General features: G+C 37.3%; 8 protein-coding genes across 8 annotated transcripts; 4 read left to right on the top strand and 4 right to left on the bottom strand.

Annotated features, from left to right (window-relative positions):
- Positions 1–2,720: 2,720 nt before the first annotated feature.
- RO3G_13665 (uncharacterized protein) lies at positions 2,721–2,974 on the top strand (the record flags this gene model as incomplete). The annotated part of the gene is made up of 2 exons (XM_067668249.1): positions 2,721–2,799; positions 2,859–2,974. The coding sequence occupies 2 exons, from the start codon at positions 2,721–2,723 to the stop codon at positions 2,972–2,974; spliced, it is 195 nt and encodes a 64-aa protein (XP_067524350.1).
- A 369-nt stretch (positions 2,975–3,343) lies between these two features.
- RO3G_13664 (uncharacterized protein) lies at positions 3,344–4,423 on the bottom strand (the record flags this gene model as incomplete). The annotated part of the gene is made up of 1 exon (XM_067668248.1): positions 3,344–4,423. The coding sequence occupies one exon, from the start codon at positions 4,421–4,423 to the stop codon at positions 3,344–3,346; it is 1,080 nt and encodes a 359-aa protein (XP_067524349.1).
- A 1,621-nt stretch (positions 4,424–6,044) lies between these two features.
- Positions 6,045–6,929, bottom strand: RO3G_13663 (uncharacterized protein; the record flags this gene model as incomplete). The annotated part of the gene is made up of 3 exons (XM_067668247.1): positions 6,045–6,337; positions 6,404–6,755; positions 6,810–6,929. 3 exons carry the CDS (start codon positions 6,927–6,929, stop codon positions 6,045–6,047), a joined length of 765 nt encoding a protein of 254 aa, XP_067524348.1.
- An 893-nt stretch (positions 6,930–7,822) lies between these two features.
- On the top strand, positions 7,823–9,025 carry RO3G_13662 (uncharacterized protein; the record flags this gene model as incomplete). The annotated part of the gene is made up of 1 exon (XM_067668246.1): positions 7,823–9,025. One exon carries the CDS (start codon positions 7,823–7,825, stop codon positions 9,023–9,025), a length of 1,203 nt encoding a protein of 400 aa, XP_067524347.1.
- Positions 9,026–10,179: 1,154 nt separating this feature from the next.
- RO3G_13661 (uncharacterized protein) lies at positions 10,180–10,338 on the top strand (the record flags this gene model as incomplete). Its single annotated transcript, XM_067668245.1, has 1 exon — positions 10,180–10,338. The coding sequence occupies one exon, from the start codon at positions 10,180–10,182 to the stop codon at positions 10,336–10,338; it is 159 nt and encodes a 52-aa protein (XP_067524346.1).
- Positions 10,339–10,809: 471 nt separating this feature from the next.
- RO3G_13660 (uncharacterized protein) lies at positions 10,810–11,447 on the bottom strand (the record flags this gene model as incomplete). The annotated part of the gene is made up of 4 exons (XM_067668244.1): positions 10,810–10,971; positions 11,018–11,194; positions 11,245–11,367; positions 11,424–11,447. The coding sequence occupies 4 exons, from the start codon at positions 11,445–11,447 to the stop codon at positions 10,810–10,812; spliced, it is 486 nt and encodes a 161-aa protein (XP_067524345.1).
- Positions 11,448–11,805: 358 nt separating this feature from the next.
- On the top strand, positions 11,806–16,460 carry RO3G_13659 (uncharacterized protein; the record flags this gene model as incomplete). The annotated part of the gene is made up of 9 exons (XM_067668243.1): positions 11,806–12,180; positions 12,234–12,440; positions 12,489–12,546; positions 12,596–12,933; positions 12,980–14,029; positions 14,079–14,977; positions 15,025–15,556; positions 15,619–16,089; positions 16,137–16,460. The coding sequence occupies 9 exons, from the start codon at positions 11,806–11,808 to the stop codon at positions 16,458–16,460; spliced, it is 4,254 nt and encodes a 1,417-aa protein (XP_067524344.1).
- A 281-nt stretch (positions 16,461–16,741) lies between these two features.
- On the bottom strand, positions 16,742–17,221 carry RO3G_13658 (uncharacterized protein; the record flags this gene model as incomplete). Its single annotated transcript, XM_067668242.1, has 2 exons — positions 16,742–16,790; positions 16,857–17,221. The coding sequence occupies 2 exons, from the start codon at positions 17,219–17,221 to the stop codon at positions 16,742–16,744; spliced, it is 414 nt and encodes a 137-aa protein (XP_067524343.1).
- Positions 17,222–19,543: the final 2,322 nt, after the last annotated feature.

The following is a 19,543-nucleotide window of genomic DNA, read 5'->3' as shown; positions in this document are numbered from 1 at the left end:
GAGGTTAGACGCATGTACACTAAATGTCCTTTAGAATGTAGTATTGTATAGTAAGTGAGTTTAACATAACAATTAAACATGTATATAGCTTATTGAGGCTACTTTACAGCAATTGATCTTTCCCACTTTACACTTCCTTATTTGGAGTTTTTTTTTATTTTCTGAAGATCATTCAGGTCAACAATGAAACAAGATAGGACATAAATCACTGCTAATATACGAGAATAAAAGACAGTACAGTGTATGAGCAAGGCTAGAACTATAAAAAAATTTGATTGTTCGAACCACATCGTATATAAATCCTTTACAGAAAACCAATAAAGGACTCTATGCTGATGATCATGTGGACGAGAGTAGAGAATATAACAGCCTTAGGAATAATATTTGATCTTTACTCTCAAAAAACAAACAATTACCACAAGCTGTGAGAAAAAAAAGAAGTCATTGATATATTGATCATTTTTCTAATTCACTGTCGGCTTGAATGAAACCAATCAAAACACAACAGTCTTTCTATCATCAAGAATGATGCTGTATGATTGTCAATAAAGTATTATTTTATACGTTTTTGCTAAAGTAAAAAGTTATCAACCAAGTATTAGGCTTGTTTGAAAAGTGAGAACATTTGAAATATGAAGTATGCTCCCTAAGAGGGAAATTGAATTGGAAAATGTTGTCAGTGAATTTGAATAGGTTAAGATGGTATGTTATATTCCTAATAGCGTTCTTAGCTATAGTGAAAAAAGAAATCAAGCTTTGAGTATTAACCAACAAATTGAATTATATCAATCATTAGTTATGAATTGCTTAATATTAAAGAGTAAATCAAGTTGCTTTAATTTTAAGATGAGGCAATTATTAGTAAACTTCTATGTCTCTCTTTTTTTTTTCCCCCTTTTTTTCTATTTTGTTTTTAATCTTTGGATCGTGTGCTTTTGCTTAAATCATACTCATCCTTTATTTACATTCATATATCATAGTTATTTTCTATCAGCCTCAAAAGAGTAACACAAATAATCAAGTTTTTTATGCAAGCCTTTTATAGAGAAAACTAATTAGCATCTAATGGCTTCCCCACTCTAAGATTTTGTTGTTAATTTACCTTTTTTTTATATTTTATTCTTTACATAAAAAATACTATTAAAAAATAATACTACTTTTCTTTTGGCTTTATTATTTATTTTTCTGAATTGGTATTCTATGAGGGTTACACACAGAAGCTGACTCCTCTCTCTTCCCCCCCCTCTTTTTAATGAATCCTATTCTTTTCACCTAAAGCATATTATATGAAATCTATGAAGCTAAGGTAAGAAAAGATGCAAGATCAAAGACAAGTCTTGCTTTGGTTTTAGCATATGCTTGAGAGTGAATAGAAAGGATATATAAATAGTTAGTGTTTCATATGAAAATCATGCAGATAAAGAGTTGTACAATCACACTAAATTAACTTTCGGACAAAGAAATTTATTGAAAATAATTTTATGCTCATAACAAAATAAAGTTGCCTTTTTCTCATTCATCAATTCACTAAAAAAAAATATCTGGTCGAGTCTCCATAGACTGCATACAACCTTTAGTTATGTCTGAAGATGAAACAAAAGAAAGTAAAGCATGAGGGGTTTTTTATCTTCTTAGAACACATCACACGATTAGAGAGATTGCAGAACTTGTTGGCTTGAACAAGTCTACTGTGCAAGATATAAAAACCAAGATTGATAACTATGGCAGCCCTTTACCGCAAAAGCAAACAGGTCATCCATTGAAAATAAATGAAAGAATTGAAAGGTACTTGAAGAGGATAATTAGAGAGGATCCTTTTGCCTCTTATAAAGAAATAAATATGGAATTAACAAAGCTGAATGTTTTTGTTTGTATAGAAACTCTTTGATCGTATGTCGATCGACTTGAATTTAAACCATAAAGAGCCGCTCACAAGCCTAGATTGACTGCAAAACACCGCAAAGTAAGCCTTCGCTGGGCGAAGGAACACATCAATTGAACCAAAGACCAATGTAGAAACGTTGTCAGGTCTGATGAATCGCCCTTTTGTGTGGAAGGCAGTAAACAGCAGAAAAGAGTACTCAGGAAGAAAGGAGAACGTTATGGCGAAAGGAATATAATATCCACAGCGCAAGTAGGGAGATGGTGGTGCTATGGTTTGGGGATGTTTTTGGGAGAAGGTTTCGGACCTTTAGAAATTATTAATACCAGTTCTGTAGACCAAAAAAATATGAATCACTATTTTGATCAGCAGGTTTCCTCCTTGGTTTACAAATGTCACGTTGCATCAGGAGAGGGATTTTATCTTCCAAGAGGATGGAGCTTCCTGTCATACAGGTGGTTATTCTCGATGGTGGAAGAAGACTTATCAAATCAGGGGTTTTGAACACTGGCCTGCTCAAAGCCCTGATTTGAACCCACTGGGCATGTTCAGAATGCAAAAATGCAATGATTCATCGTTTTTCTTCAGAATTACCAATATTTTCTTATGGTTATCGGTATGCCTCTTCGGATTCAGATTTGAGGAGTAAGAATTTGATGGGGGTGAGGATGATTAGAGATGATAAAGGGGAATCATGGAAAATAGACTGTCTGAAAATCATTTTGTTTATCATATTTTATATTACTTGAAGTGGGTATATAATTAATTGTTTGTGCATACATTTACCTTTTCATATTTTCAGATTTCTTGTCTGGTTTCTTTTTTCTTTCATTGCAAAATGTCTATCTTCACAAATAATTTACGTAACAGCGGAACTATTAACTTATATCAAAGCAGCAAAAGAGACTTGAAAGAAGGTAATGAGACATCTTCATTCGTTAATAAAACTCAAAATCTCATCTGATTTTTTTCTTAGGTACTGATTCGGATTCATCACAGTCAGATCCACAAGTCAAAAGAACAAGATTTTTAAATTATTTCCACGGTAATGGTCAGAAACAATGGAATCCAGAACGCAGAGTAAGTCAATAAAAAATTATCTCAAAAATAAAAATTGCCTATTAACATATTCTCATTTACCTAGTTGGTTGTAAACGAAATAGATATTACAGCTGCTTTGAAGAAATTTAGAGATAGAAATATAAAATTTGCTGAAACAAGCAACCATGTCAATTCGATTTGCCTCTTGTAATTATCAAAAGTTTCTATTTATTGAATTTGGCTTGGTTATACAGTCACACCAAATAAATTTCCGGACAAAATATTGAAACAAAAAATTTAAAAAATATGGCATGTAAGTTCAAGACTAATTAATAAGTGTATACTTAAGCTTGGGATTTCAAGTTTTGAGAAAAGAAAGATTCACATGTTTATTTTAAGAATATATTCATAAAATAATTCTCAATATTCTGTTGCGCCGCCTTTAGCTTTGATAACTGCTTCACACCGTCTCTTCATACTTCGAACTAATCGGTCCGCAAACTCATCGTCCATTCTTTCCCACTCTTCTCGTAGAGCCACCTTCAATTGCTCCAAGTTTTTGACCGATGATCTTTTTCTTTCAATTCGCCTTTCAAGAGCATTCCAAACATGCTCAATGGGGTTCAAATCAGGGCTTTGAGCAGGCCAGTACTCAAAACCCCTGATTTGGTGGGTCTCCTTCCACCATCGAGCATAACCACCAGTATGACAGGAAGCACCATCCTCTTGGAAGATAAAATCCCTCTCCTGATGTGCCGTGACATTTGTAAACCAAGGATGGAACCTATTGGCCAAAATATTGATATATTTTTCTTGGTCTACGGAACTGGTATCAATAATTTCTAAAGGTCCAAAACCTCCTCCCCAAAAACATCCCCAAACCATAGCACCACCTCCACCCCACTTGACTGTGGGTATTATATTTCTTTCGTCATAACGCTCTCCTTCCTTCCTGAGCACTCTTTTTCCGCGTTTACTGCCTTCTACACAAAAGCGCGACTCATCAGACCAAACAACGCTTCTCCATTGGTCTTCCGTCCAATTGAGATGTTCCTTCGCCCAGCGAAGCCTACTTTTGCGGTGTCTTGCAGTCAATCTAGGCTTGTGGGCTGCTCTGTACGATTTGAAGTCAAGTCGATCGACATACGATCGAAGAGTTTCTATAGAGACAAAAACATCTAGCTTTGCTAATTCCACATTTATTTCTTTATAAGAGGTAAAAGGATCCTCTCTAATAATCCTGTTCAAGTGCCTTTCAGTTCTTTCATTTATTTTCAATGGACGACCTGTTTGCTTGTGAGGTAAAGGGCTGCCATAGTCATCAATCTTGGTTTTTATGTCTTGCACAGTAGACCTGTTCAATCCAACAAGGTCTGCAATCTCTCTAATCGTATGATGTGTTCTAAGAAGATAAAAAACCCCCCATGCTTTACTTTCTTTTGTTTCATCTTCAGATATAATTAAAGGTCGGGTGCAGTCTTTAGAGATTTGAGCAGACATTTTTTTTTAATGTATTGATGGATGAGAAAAAGACAAGTTTATTTTGTTATGAGGTTAAAATTATTTCAATAAATTTCTTTGTCCGAAAATTTATTTGGTGTGATTGTATGAAATAGATCACCGTCCCACATTTTCCCCGTCAATAATTTAAAGAGGAACTTTGTATTACAAGTTACCTGGATGAAGATGAGGGCCTTGCTTTTAAGCATTTGGCTTATGAGAATGGAAATCAGAAGAAGATATCAAGTAAATCTATTCTCTATGTCAAAGACGTACTTGACGTAAGTTACATATATTCTCACACTATCATAAAAAATCTATTTTGATATTTAATTGTATTTATAAAATAGGGATATAATGAGGACAGTGATATTTCAGCAATCGACTTCCAACCAGAAGATCAAATGGAAGAATGTTTAAAGAAGCTTTGCGAATCAATTGTCGGATCAAACAATCGAATCCATACTAGATCCGAAGCAAGCTTCTTGAATCAGCATTTAATGCCATTTATCAATGAAATACTTTTGAAAAATACTGATAACAGTATTGTGTATTCAATGTAAGTGCATCATTTATGTTTTGGTCTCAAATATAAAACTAATGTGTTGTCGTTGTCTCTTTTATAGGATCGACGGATCAGAAAAGAAACAGGCAAAGAAACCTGATTTTATATTTGAGATCCAGGATCGTAAACGAGAATTGTATTACTTTTACATAGAGATGAAACGACCTGGATCCAAAAGTGTTTACCAAGAAGAGGATGACTTCACAAAGCTCTTGAAGCATTTAAAGAAATCAATTGATGATCAGGCAATGCTAGGAATGAAGACACCTGAATCTTTTGGGCTTCTTTGTGAGGGTAAATATGATATTTAGATTTAGCACCCTGTATGGCACTCACATTAATTATATTATAAAACACATGTAGAGTTTACTTGCTCACTTATACAAATGACAATAGCAGAAGAGGGTGTTTATATGCCTGTCTCCATAAAGCACTTTTGCTTGATGGAGGAGTCTAGCATATTGCTGGATATAATCCCGGTGATTGAAGCATTCAGCTTGATAAAGGTATGGCAGTTAACTTTCATGTTATAATGACTTTTTTTTTTAATAATATTTATCACTAATTATAGGAGAAACTTGAAACGTTGCAAACATCATACAAATCAAGAAGCAAGGCAACAAAAAAAGAAATGAAGGCGTTACTCAAGCCTTCATTTGTAACAAAATTCAATAAATAGCTTAGATTTTGTGTTGCTTAATAATTGAGAAACATTTTTGATTGATTGCTTGTGGGTATAATTATTATGGTTTGATCGTGTGTATCCAGAAGAATGGACTATCTTGAGTCAATATGTAGCAATTACCATTATTTGTTAAAAAAAAAACCAACAAGTACTCGATCTGTATAAGCAAATCAGGAACATGAAAGTGAGCTGCTCCAGCATACCTTTGCCAGCTAATCTAATCCTTGATCATTATTGTACTGCCTCAAATATCTTTTTTTGTGATTCGTAAAAATAAAAGCAAGGTTTTATACTAAAAATAGTGGTTCTATCTTCAAGTGCACTTTATTTAAATAATTTTTTTAATTAAAATAGAAATATAGTGAGAAAATTCAAATAAGCAAGTAAACAACAGCAGCAGCGAGGATTGTAGTAGCTCCAGCTTTGTTTAACTTGTTGGCATCATTGGGTGTTTGCTTAGATCCAGCTGTGATGGATGCAGAAGGAGCTTGAGAGGCACTAGAGATATTTAAAGCAGTTGAAGCGGCAGAAGATACAATGGAAGAAAGCACGATGGAAGAAGAGATAGCAGATGATATGGCAAGTGAAGAAGCAGAATTTACTGAGGCTGAAGAAACAGAGCTAGAGGCGGTTGTTTCATTTGGGATGGCGGCACTGGAGGTGGCTACAATCACCAATATAAAAAAGACGAGTCAAGTAAAAGAAGTGAAACGTGTTACAGGATACTTACTTGATTCATTTTGGGTACTTGTGGTAGTAGTCGTACTAGAACTAGATTGCAAAGTAGTCGTGATTGATTCAGTAAGGGTAGTGATAGGACTAGTAGTGGTAGCAAGAGTTTTGCTAGTCGTACTTTCTGCAGCGCAGGTATCATCCTTGTGTGCTTGCCACCAGGCACAAGCACTAGCAAATTCGGCATTAAAAAGTTCAGGGTTTGCACAAGACACCATACAGATACCAGCCTTGGTCATGAAAGACGTATAATCTGAAGTACCCTTTTGACACATCAATGTCAATGACTTTAGAAACTGAGGAGAACTCTTGTCATTTGTCCAATCGCTGAAAAACGTTTTTCCTGCTTTCTAATTTAAAAAAAATGTTTATTGAATCTCCAACACGTCCGCGCGATAGCCTACCTCATTACAATCAGCAAAGCAAGGACCTGCGGAGGGAGTATCATAAGTGGGATTGCAGTCTTGTGCAGAAAGGACGGTAGCGAAAGTGCAAAGAAGGGTGACAACAGTGAGTGAGCGCATTCTTTGTTAAAAAGAAAGTAAGGAAATGATATGTGAATCGAGAGACAGAGAGGGCCTAGAAAAATGGCTTTTATAGGATTTTTGGTTGCATTGATTGGAGCGTTTGTGCATTTGATAGAAAAACGTGTTGGCGAAAGCGAAAGTTCGCACGCATCGTAAGAATTGAAGACCAGAAAATATAGAAGGCGGTGTTGCTGTCGTAAAAGAAATCATGTAGGACAGACTTTATCAGATCTTTTTCTCATTCAGCATCTTTTATTTCCTAAAATTCGACTCTACATCAGCTCACAAATCAAATCAATTGACTGTTGGAATGCATTGCTCAATGTAATTGTCCTCTTTTGTGTTGTATCTCAATCATGAATTGATCTTTTATAAATCATGTTGACACAAGGCAGATGAATACCAACTTAGAATTGAAATCCATACACTTCTCTGTCGTCTTTTGAAATCATAACAACATCTGATAGAACAAAAGACCCCTTTCTTGTGTGATTCGGGAAAGTATTTTTAAATCTGATAAAAAAATATCATGTGAATGATACACTATTTTTTCTGTGTCATTGTCGTTGTGACACGATACAAATTCGTTGCCTTTTTATTTATTTATATTCTTTTTCCACAAACCAAATAAAAAAAAGCTTAGACAAAAGATGAATTACGAATTAAGGGATCGCTTAGAAGAAAAGACAGAGTTATCACAAGAAAACATGATTCCAATGGACCACGCAAGCTCTCTAAAAGAAGTCGATGAACCACTACCTCGCAAATTTCTTTGGTGGATTCTTCTTCAGAGCCATGTTCACCCCCTGCAATTCCTTGCCTTCATAATTTCCGTCTTTGTGTCTCTGTCCTGTATTGTCTATATTTCTGGAACACAATCCCAAATTATCATGGGTGTCCTAGGCATGTACAGTAGCTCGGGCGATATCACTGGCTCTCTCTCATTGTATTCAGAGATCATTGCGGTCGTTGGTGTTGTGCTGTGGTCGATGCTGTCGGACAACATCGGTCGACGAGGTGTCATGAGCCTTTCGCTACTTATTATGGGACTTGCAATTGTATGTTATCCTCATGTCACCACGGTCTATCCTAGCCTACTTATTCTCAAACTGGTCTTTTCGATCGGATCCTCTGGGTCGACGGCGATGATGGTAGCCATGATGATGGAAGTCGCTCACGGAAAGGGAGGTCTTGTATCTGGCTGCATCGGTATCGCCTCTGGTCTCGGAGCGACTTTTGCTGCTCTCTGTCTCTTTATGGTTCCTGCCTACCTTACCATTGCTTACCCAGGAGCCAATCGAGGCATCACCTACTCACACAGTGCAATTGGCGGGACCACGATGGGTCTTGCTATCATCTTGTTCTTTTGTATGCCCAAGGATGCCTACAGACGAGCTCCCGAAAACCATCTGAAGGCCTTTGGCGTCAAACTCTACCGTGGTATCTTGGCTGGCCGAGAACCACGCATTGCGCTGGGATATGTCTCTAGCTTCTTTGCTCGTGCTGATGAAGTCATCATCACCAACTTTCTTTCGCTTTGGGTACAGCAATACTACATTGAACAGGGAAAATGCACTGTCGGTCAAACCTGCCTTTACTCCATGGCCTCCTCTTCCACCCTCTCTGGTTATTCTCAATTGGTCGCTCTGGCAGCTACACCCTTCTTTACCCTCGGATCAGAATATTTACCCAAAGAATGGGCCGTCTTCTTGGCTGGTGTGGTTGGTGCCTGTGGTTGTATTCCTTTCGCATTCTCGATTGATCCTACTACTAAGCTTTCTCTGGGGTTCGTGATCTTGATTGCCTGTGGCCAGTATGGTATGATCATTTCGGGTATGGCCATGATGTCTGGAAACTATATCGAGCAAAGGGATCGTGCGGCTGCCTCGGCATGTTATTCATTTATTGGAGCAATCGGTATCATTATCTTGTCCAAGGTCGGTGGTGTCTTGTTTGATCGATGGATGAAGGGCGCCCCTTTCTTGCTCTTGGGCATCGGTCACATCCTGGTCTGTTGTATGTCGTTTGTGGTTTATGTCTATAGATTTTTTGTTGAACAAAAGATGAAAAAGAAAAGCCACTTTTTAAATTAATATTGCATCCATATTATTACATCTTTTGTATTCTCAATTGAATCCTTTCCTTCACTTTATCTTAACATTATAAACTTTTTACACTCTTTTGCTAATGTCTTCTTATCTCGGCTCTCACTGATATTTTTTTATTCATTTATTCAAGTGATCTCTTATATAATATTGACATCTCATAGGACGATAGCTAATTTATTACATAAAAGCAGATATTAAGAAAATTAGTATAGATTTCTTAAATATCCAAAACCTAATTTTTGGAGAAGTATAGATTGCTTTTGGCAATAATTACAATTTCCAACTCGTCTTCTCTTCAAACTTGTATGTCTTAGGAGCTGCCTCAGTCATTTTTTATCGTATCAAATACGTACTCTCTTTAAATAAAGGATCTATTTCTGGTCCTCTTTGATAGGTTCGTGTGATAAATTAAAAAAGACTAATAATCCAGCCAAATGCATTTTTTTTCTCGCTCTTTTTTATCGATTTTTATCAGTAGTGGGCATCTTACTATTTATCTTTCTTATTAAAAAAACAAAACTATTTACGTAGTAAATACAGATGAAGTGGAAAAAGAAGCTTGCTTTGGACTCTCCAGCTCATGAGGGTTCAGCAACCAAAAATCCAAGTGGTAAACAAAACGTGTTATATGAAGATTGTTGTTAGTCAATAGAATAAGAATAAAATCATCTATGTATGGTAGTCAATGCTTCAGGCACGCAAGTGACCCAAGAGAAAGTTCCTTTCCAAGAAGACTCTGATAGCAACTATCAACTGCCCATAAAGTCTGCTTTCAATTACATTCCACTTAGTGATTAATTTGAAGGCTTCAAAAAGAAGTCGGATATGTTTTGCAATAGCTTGTGTTTTCTCTACATAAATGAGCAAATTAATGCAAACGATGTTAAGCAAAGGAAAGTTTCCTGCCAATAGTAAAAAGGCAGCCAAAGCAAAGTGAAATAAGTGTAAGGAAGAGGCATCCCATACATCTGAACAAGACCAAAATTTTAATATATTTGTTTCTCATGTTGAATCATACTAATATTACAACAAAACATAGATGACAATAATGGCAAAGATTTGTAGATGTTACTCCCTCTACGTATGCTATTAAAAACTCCAATGATCAAGAAAAGAAGATTTTTAAAGCATCTCAAAAGATGAAGGACAAACAAGTAGTTCTTTGGATTGCCAAAAAAGAACCTCAACGATCTTCTTCAAAGCCTATGAAACGGCCTACTTGTGGCGGAACTGATCATGCAAGATCTTCTAGCTTCAAGTACCTTTACCATACTAAGAACAAGACAGAAGCACACTGAGAGTTTACAAAAACTTTGGTTGTCAAGTTAAATTTGAACAACACTTGCAAGGATGCTAATGTGACTCTGGAATTCCAAAAATGATATCTCATACAACTCAAGCTATCTATGCTGGGTCTATATTTGCAAACAACTTTTATATCTACATCACAGCTTAATAATAAAAGATCCTCCAGATGCATGAATTCCGCTTCTTCTGAGGACTGTATGAGAACCCCCATAACAAGCCCTCATCCCTTACCTAACAGGTAAGTTTATAATATTTTTTTATGATAATCCTTTACTAACACTCATTTTATGTAGCTATATCTTTTGATATCTCTCTGTTAATTTCGCTACTTGTTCTATCTCAAATCATCTGAACTTTCTCCTATCAACTTTGATAAAAATCTCACTACTACACTTTTCCCCAAATTATTTTTTTTTTATTTTTCCTAAAAATTTGAAAAATACAGTACAAAATATAAATAATTAATTAAATATCTCCAGCTCATCCTCTGTGCCTGCGGAACTCTTTTTCTTTTTATAAACTCCTTCTTTCAATTTACGTTTCTTTCTTGCTAAACTGCTCGTCGTGCTCGAATAATCATCCTGACTTGAGTCTTGATCTTTTTCTTCCTTTTGTGCTAAAGCCTACTACAAAATAAGTTGACTGCAGAAACATAAACAGGCTACGTACTTTTTGATATGTAGAAGAAGACAAGGAAAACAATCGATCCAATTCAGTAAATTTTGGTTTTCTTCTATCTGAACGTGTGCTCAGATAGCCATCGAATCCTCGAATGATATTTCCATTTTGCTGCGTGTCTTCCAAATAAGATCCTTCAAATAAATAGATGGCATGTTCCAGATTGATCTTTTCAAATAAGTAAAAGTTACATTTTATTTTATTTTATTTTGTTTTACCAAGTTTGTGTCCACCTGCTTTTTTCTATTCAATAAAGCCTGTAGTTCTTGCTTTGCTTCTTCATACTTTTGACGAGTCACTTGAGGTGGCTCAGCGTTTGTTTCTATAGTAACTGAATTCGACTAAATCTTGTTGCAATCAATAAACAATTCAGTTTATTTAAACTAATCTTTCTTACATTCGATTCTTTTGTTTCTGCCATGAATATGAAACGGAAATTTTCTTTTTTTTTTTTTTTAATAAAAGAAAAAAAAAGTACAAGAGTAGAATAATTTCCAAATAAGTCAATAATCTGAATATGAAAATTTAAAATCGCCTTCAACAAAGCTTAATTGCGTTACATTAAACCAAATCCTTTCTCCTTTTCTCTTTTTCTCCTTTTTTTCTCTCTCTTTTTTTTTCTCTTATATATTTTAGAAACAACAAATAAAAGAAAACATACTTTTCTTTTTCTATTTAAGGTGATCATAAAATCGAATTTCCATTGTTTTATTTTAATTTGGCGAAAAAAAAAAAGCTAACGTTTAAAAATATTTTTAGCCCCCTTTTTTTTATACAACATGGAAAATAAGACTATTACAGAACCACCTATTGTCGTTGTCACTCATAATGATGAACCAGTAGAGATAACCAGTGATGAATCAGTAACTATTAGTGACAGTTCTTCTACAGCCAATACATCACTGCACGACGAATATATACCTTATTACAACCAATCTGAATTTCAGGGTCCCGTCATCCACCATTATCGACACAAGAACATTTTATTAACAGGTGCAACTGGATTTATTGGAAAAGCCATCTTGTGGAAGCTGATGCAATCTCTTCGACAGGATATTGGACAAGTGTATCTCCTGATTCGAAGTGGAGGAAACAAACGGAGCAAGATTGGTAGACCAGCAGAAAGATTAAAAAATGAGATATTCAACAACAAAGTACACAGAAAGCACTTGTCAAAAACAATAGCTGATATATATCTATGGGATAGGCATTTATACTGTTAAGACAACGAATTGGAAAATCCGTATTTGATGAAATCGTAGAACAAAAAATGATCCCCGTCACAGGCGATATCATCTCACCCGATCTCTCTCTGTCTCAAACAGATCGAGAACAGATCGTCAGGCACGTTCAAATCGTCATACATTGCGCTGCTGCGCTCAACTACAATGAAAGACTGGATCTTACATTAGAAGTAAGACAAAGTGTAACCCATATTAATAAAATCTTATCCTTCTCATAGACAAATACCCTTGGCACATTAAGAGTCATGGACCTGGCAGATGAATGCCAGCAGATGGGTAACATACCTGCCGAATGAAATCTGGTTCAAACTAATACGATCTCTAGAGGCCTTCATTCATACCTCCCTGGCTTATACAGACCCGAGCATACCCCACGGTCATCTTCAGGAACGTGTCTATCCAATGAAATTAGGTGATCCAGAAGAGCTTTTGACGGAAATTGTCGACCTGGAGCTCAAAGAGATTCCCAAGATGACCCAGCGGATTTTGGCTTACTATCCCAACACGTATACCTTTACAAAAGCATTGACAGAGCATTTGATCATGAAACGTGTCGACATCAACCGCGTAGAAGAAGCGCAGGGTGGTAAGAAACAGTGGCCGGTGGCCATCGTCCGTGCGACGCAAGTCGGCCCTGCTGTCTTTGAACCTTTGCCTGGCTGGGTAAGAGACGAGCGATGGAGATGTCTTGTACTGACGATATGCATAGGTGGATGGTGTGACAGGAGCAAACGGATTGATTTACTTGATGGGCAAGGGCATTCAGGTGCTATCGACCGACGTGAGTCGAACTCGAGCAGACATTGTCCCTGTCGATTATTTTGCTCGTGTAGTGATATCCTGTGCGGCTGAGCTGTCTCCACCAGGCTACAAATTCATTTTGCCATACAATGAGATTGTGGATGAAAAAGAGCACGACAGTATCTTGCTGCCCAACGTTCAGTATTTCCCATGCATCTACCAACTCTCTCGACCAACCTATACCTGGCGAGAGATCTACGAGGCCGTAAAGACGTATTGGGTTCGAAACACGCTAGTGATGCTGCCGTCTGCCGAGGATTATTTTGGATCAAAGTTGTTCAAGACGAGCTTTTTCAACAAACAAAAGATGCCTTCCTCGGTGGCCTCCGTCCTGGGTTCGTCAGATGCTGTGAATCGAACGATCGAGTTGGCCGGTCGTGTGGTTCGATCGGTCGAGCCTTTTTTGCGCCATCAATGGATCTTGGATCATCCGAACGTGGACCAGCTCATGGCCATGGACGATCCACAATTTGATCTCTCCGTCTTTGACAAGATCCATCCGTACACCTATGCGGTCAACGCAGCCTTTGGCACACACGCCTATCTTTCGCCCTCCTTGCCACCCTTGCCTGCCCTGCGGAAGATCACCTTGGCCGATGGATGGTACTGCTCCCATTTTGGCCCTCCGGAAAGTCAGCATCCGCTAGTGGATGGTCCGATTGAATCGGTCGTGTTTAGTGCGTCTGAGATCGAGAGAAGGACGGATCGGATGGTGAAGGAAGTGATGATGGCTTTGGAAAATCCGACGGGAGAAGTGAAGGAAAAGAAAAAGCTGGAGGTGTGGATGAATGATTTTGACACTTTTTTGGATGATTGGTGTCATGATGATTCGGAAAAGTTAAAGAATACAGAACACATGAGACATTTAGGCTTCTGGCTTCACCGGCCAGAGGGACACGAAGAGCATGTGCGCATCGAGGTCTTGAACGATCGACGGGTTGGAAATTGCATTAAGCAGGTAGCAAAAGACAGAAAAGGAAAGGGTTGATATTGACGGACGTTGATAGATTGTTGAATCCTCTGGTGTTCCTCAAAAGACGGTCGTAGGAGAAGCTCTCAAGATTCTCCAGAGGATGCGCGAACGAACCGAGTTGCATTACATTTGGTCCGCTGGCGCCTTTCTTCACTCGCTCTTTGGCCGGCTGTTCACCAGTCTGCGAGTGCTTGAGGCCGACCTGATTCGATTACGAGCCGAAGGCGAAAACAAAAATGTGGTCTATGTGCCCATCTGTAAGTCGATGACGGATCAAATCTTGGTATGGTACATTTGCTTGAGATACGAGTTACCTTTGCCTGCCATTGTCTGTGATGAGGTTATGGCTCTTTTGGGCCCGATTTCTGATATCCTTCGCATCACCGGCGCTTACTTTGTTCGTCGTGATCTCTCCTCTCGTTCCCCGCTCAGTACGGCCGTGACTGCAGCCTATACAGAGGTCCTCTTGTCAGAGCATGGTGCGTTGTCGATGGCCATCGAGCGGACTCGATCACGGACTGGACGATTGCAAACAACGTATCATGATGGATTGATCAACATGGTGATCGAAGCCACAGTCGGTAAGGATCATGTCACGACCCCTACTGATTCCTTACCGACGCCCACCGCCTCGTTTTCCTCGGTCAAGAAAGACACGGTCTTTGTGCCGGTCCATATCACGTATGAAAAGATACCCGAATTGAGAACTCTGATCGACCAAGTCCTGGATCAACGATCGAGAAGTACGAATAGCTTGACCTCCACTACCTTTCTGCGACCGAGCGCGACAGTAGCTGATCGTGAGGCGCTGACCAAAGACAAGAATGTGCCCGAGAAGGGTAAATATGGCCGTGCGTTTGTGGCCTTTGGAAAAGCAGTGGATGTGAAAAGTAGTGTACAAGAAGCGAGTCTTTCAGAAAACAAGCGACAGAGGTAAATAGACTTAGCTAGAAAAAATAGTGAGCTGATGTATAAAAAAGCGATATACCTGTGAAGGATGAAGATGTCATTGCCGATTTTATTGCTAAAAAGATTCAAAAAGGTCAGCACGAAGCAAGTATCGTCAGTCCCGTTGCTTTAACAGCAGCCACACTGTTGTATGGAAGAATCGGAGGCGGCATCACGCTGGGAAAACTCTATCAACATGTCATTTGGCTTCATGAAGAGCTGTTAGAAAAGAAGGTGCGGGTGGACTGGCAGCCAGATGAGGATGTACAGACGATTGTGGCCTATGCATTTCACTTGCTGGATGCACGTAGTAATTTGGTCATGGACGGTAAACGTATGACGGAGGAGACGGTGGTTCGCGTGGTGGAGCATACAGATAACGTGATGGATTTGTCGTATGTCGCCAGTCAGTTGATTGAGATTTTTTTGCCTGAAGCTCTCTTTTCGGTAGTCTATCTTTCAAATGCGGGCAAGTGTCTATCGCGAGAGGAATTTTTGGTACAGTTTACCTTTTTGGTGCGATTATTTAAACACGAATTTGTGTATCCTTGGAATCGACAAGAGGTACATAGTCTATTTGCAGCCAAAAAAAAAAAAGAAAGAAAAACTTATTTATTTTCATGTAGAAATTTAATGTGCTACTAGACTGGTTCTTGAAAAAGAATTTACTATTCATAAACTCTGATGGAAACTATGAAAAGGTAGTGACAGTTGAAAGCAACGAAGTAGAGTATACCCGTGTTTCTTTACTGGCTTCCTTTATATACCCTACACTGGATGCCTACTGGATCACGTCTTGTTCACTTTCAGCACTTCGTGATCTACCTTACATGCCACGTTCGATCGTTCCCATCTTGTCACAATGGATTGCGGCCCACTTAATCACCGGTCGAAGGACGGTGTATCGTGAGGTCTTGTCGACTGAGGCGAGCCAAAACGCAGTTGATAATTTCTTGGCCATCGGATTTATCAATGCTGTACATCCCAAGACAAAGCTTTCACCCGATACACAAATCCTGCTGCTTGAGTTGGATATTACGACAAATGAGGATCTAGTCATGGTCTCTAGTCAAAAGAACATTGAACAAGAAGAACTGGTAAGTAAAGGGAAACACCATTTACTTTAACTAATAGGATTGAATAGTTTGAAGAAGCATATGAGAACATACTCTTGAAGCTACCGGATATCGCTTCCTTATGCCACGAAATTGAAAAATACAGACTTGTGTCAGACAATATCAATTTTCGTCATAATGCTCAAGTGTTTGATAAATGTCAAAACCAAATTCGATCCATCTTGCGTGCAGAGAAAAGCTATGCCTCACAACGCGGTATCAAGTTGGACCGAGATGAAGATCAGATGATTCAATTGGTCTATTCTCTCAAAGCAGCCACCTCGTCTGTGATAGATGATGGATCAGGCAAACATTCTAGAAGGATATCTCAAGCTTATAATTTAAAGTCATAATAAAAAAAAAAGTGCAAATATCTAAATAACCTGTTTCTTTTATTAAAAAGCATATAAAAAAACATTGGCTGTAAGCCAAGAAAACAAAGACTTTCTTTAAAAATGTGCTGCCAACAAAGGATTTTTTTATGTGTAGAAACGCAGTAATTTGTACTATAAGTTATCAGAAGGAACAGAGTATTAAAGCATACTATGCCAAAGAGAACTGTAAGAGAACTTTTGAAAGACAGAGTACAGTAGCCGCTCTATTTAAGGGTGTCTGATTTAAGGGTATTTTCTATTTATGGCTGTATTTCTAAAGAACGGCACAGGTCCCCAGCATAAATACCACTATACCACTAAATAGAAAATTTTTTATAATAGTTTTTTGGAGCACTCTAACAATAAATTTTTTACTTTGTAAAATATCGAAGATCTGTTTGCTCTTTTGACTTATTTAATTCAACACAAGAGTCGGCCAATCTCATTCGAATTCGGCGATGTAATTTACGATCAAGATCGTCCAAAGGAAATTTGTACATGAGAATAGTTTCATAGGCTTCTCTCAACCATTTCTTACACTCTACTATATCGACACGCTGCTCATCTTGCTCTGTATTATCATTTTCTTCTGTTTCATCTATGTTGCCTTCTGCCGTTTCTTCATTATTAGTAGTACTTGTTGTATAACATACTATCATCTCGCCTTCATCTGCTTCAAGGTTCAACTGGATAACATCAGTAAATTTGTTGTCAAATTTCCTGGGGAGATCTGGGAGCATTCCATTTATTGTTTCTGGTTTTACTTTAAGCCATGCATTAGCTAGAAAAAAACATAGCCTGAGCTTGATCCATTTTGTAAGCATTCGGATTATCCAACTTTTTACTGATATACAGACATAAAGCACGTTCGTACTGCTGGGCTCGGAAGTGTGCCTTAAAGTTGTCAATAATTTCTGTGTATACAAAATATGAATGAGAAAACTGTAAAACAAAAAGACAGATAATAGACTACCTGCACGAAGAGCCTGTAGCTTGTTAGTCGCGTTTGCTAGGAGAAATATCAATTTGATGTTGTCGAGCGGAATTCTTATTTTATGAACGGATGCATTATCCAAAAGAAGAGCAATTTTTCGATTCTGTCTTCCAAAAGCAACATTTAACTTTTTCACGTATGCTGTGAAAATTTTAAGTTGTCATCCAAGCATTAGTAGAATAATGGTATCAGTTTCATGTTTTTTTTCCAATTGCAGTCATAGATAACAAATTAGCTCTTGTTTTAAAACATTTGGGGCTCTTGTATTGTCCAATAACAATTGGTTGCCCTTTATAGGTCTCATTCGAGTTACAGAGCAACCCAACTGTCAGACGAGTTTTACTTTTTTTAGGTCATCAAGCGACTCGGAACATATGATTCTTCTTGGTGGTTGCTGGTAATATAAGCCTGTTTCATCAAAGTTCATGATATCTACAGGATCATATGGCTCAAGAAGTTCTTTTATCTTCCTCAATTCGTTCTGAATGTTTTCAGAAGTGACATCTGCCGAGGCATTTTCACTATGCATTGGCCTGCGTTTTACTCCAATTCGCTTAAAAAGTTTGGTGAGCCATCCAGAAGAAAATGAAATTTAATTTTCAAGGATTCTATACTTTACTCAAGCAATAGGTCTTACACATCGAAGGATTGAGTCTCGATTGACTGGCAGATTGTTATTGTTCATGTCTGCAACAAAATTTACTACTTCATCATCAAGTTGAGGATAGCGTGTTGTTTTTAGACTTTTGCCATTATTGACAACATTAATATTACTATTTAACGTTTCAGCATTTTTGAGAATGTTTGATATAGTCTGTTGAGCAAGTGGTTGATCTAAATTGAATTTCTTCATAGCCCATCCACTTAATTCTGTTTGATTAAGCTGGCCAGTAGCATTTTGATACAAAAGCTCAATTTTTTGAGAAAGAAAGGCGTACATGTTTATTATTAGACATTTTTTTATAGATAGAATCTAAAGAAAGAAAAAAACTTGTTATATCATATATTTATTCTTATCAAAATTATTTTGAGTCTACGACTCGTATATTATCCTTCCAGCAACTTTGATCAAGTCTTAAGCAAGTTTTGATTTGCTAATGTCCTTACACAATTACCAAATCTATACCAACCGACAGTGGCCTATGTGGAAACATGTTGTACAAACATGTCTATCATGTAGCTACAATACATATTAAGTGAGTTCAATGTTTTAACAGCTACGAATTTCGATTTAAGGGTATGTTCTATTTAAGCGTGGATATTCCAAAAATTTTGGCCACCCTTAAATAGAGCGACTACTGTATTAAACAGTACAGACTACAACCTTTATCATCTTCATACTATCAACTTATCTTTAAAAAGTATCTCGTTTTATTCATCTTAATCTTTGTATTGGCTATGTCTGGTAATCAAGCATCTTTGCTGTGCCTTGATCTGAAAATAATTCATCTGACTTGTATTAGTGGTCACTTTCTTGGATTTACCAAAGAAATATTCTCCCATTCTTTGTATTCATAAACAATTATGTATTATATTATTGAAAGAACTCATTATATATAAAGTTATATATAAGCCCCTTTTATCCTATTAATAAATGAATGACGGCATACTTTACCAAATCATGGGAATACCAAGGTACTATTTCATTCAGAATACAGCCTTCTTATATTTACTGTCTTGTTACAGTTTTTTTTTAAAATATCAGCATGATGGATGCTCATACTATAAATAAATATATTTGTTTGTTATTTTTTTATTTAATTATACATCTTTTATTAGCATTAAAGATTGCCATTAATCTTGAGATAGAAAAACAAAGGATCACTGCCAATCGTGCGTCGTAAGGATGCGTAAAGCACTTCATGTTTTTCTTTTTTTTACTTTATTCCTCATTTCCTTTAATTATACCCAGCCAATCATTTTCTTTTAGTTTGTGAACTGAAGTAAAAGATATGGGTTATGATTGATATATCAACATAGATTAGATAAAATCTACACTTCACATATTAGTTGAGCTTATCGACAGAGATGTACGTATCATCATTCATAGGTCTGATTCTGAACGAAT

This window comes from Rhizopus delemar, genomic scaffold (assembly GCF_000149305.1).
Source record: "Rhizopus delemar RA 99-880 supercont3.12 genomic scaffold, whole genome shotgun sequence".
Classification (NCBI taxonomy): Eukaryota; Fungi; Mucoromycota; class Mucoromycetes; order Mucorales; family Rhizopodaceae; genus Rhizopus; species Rhizopus delemar.
Note: the sequence above shows the minus strand (reverse complement) of the source record. Positions and strands in the feature narration are given on the sequence as shown.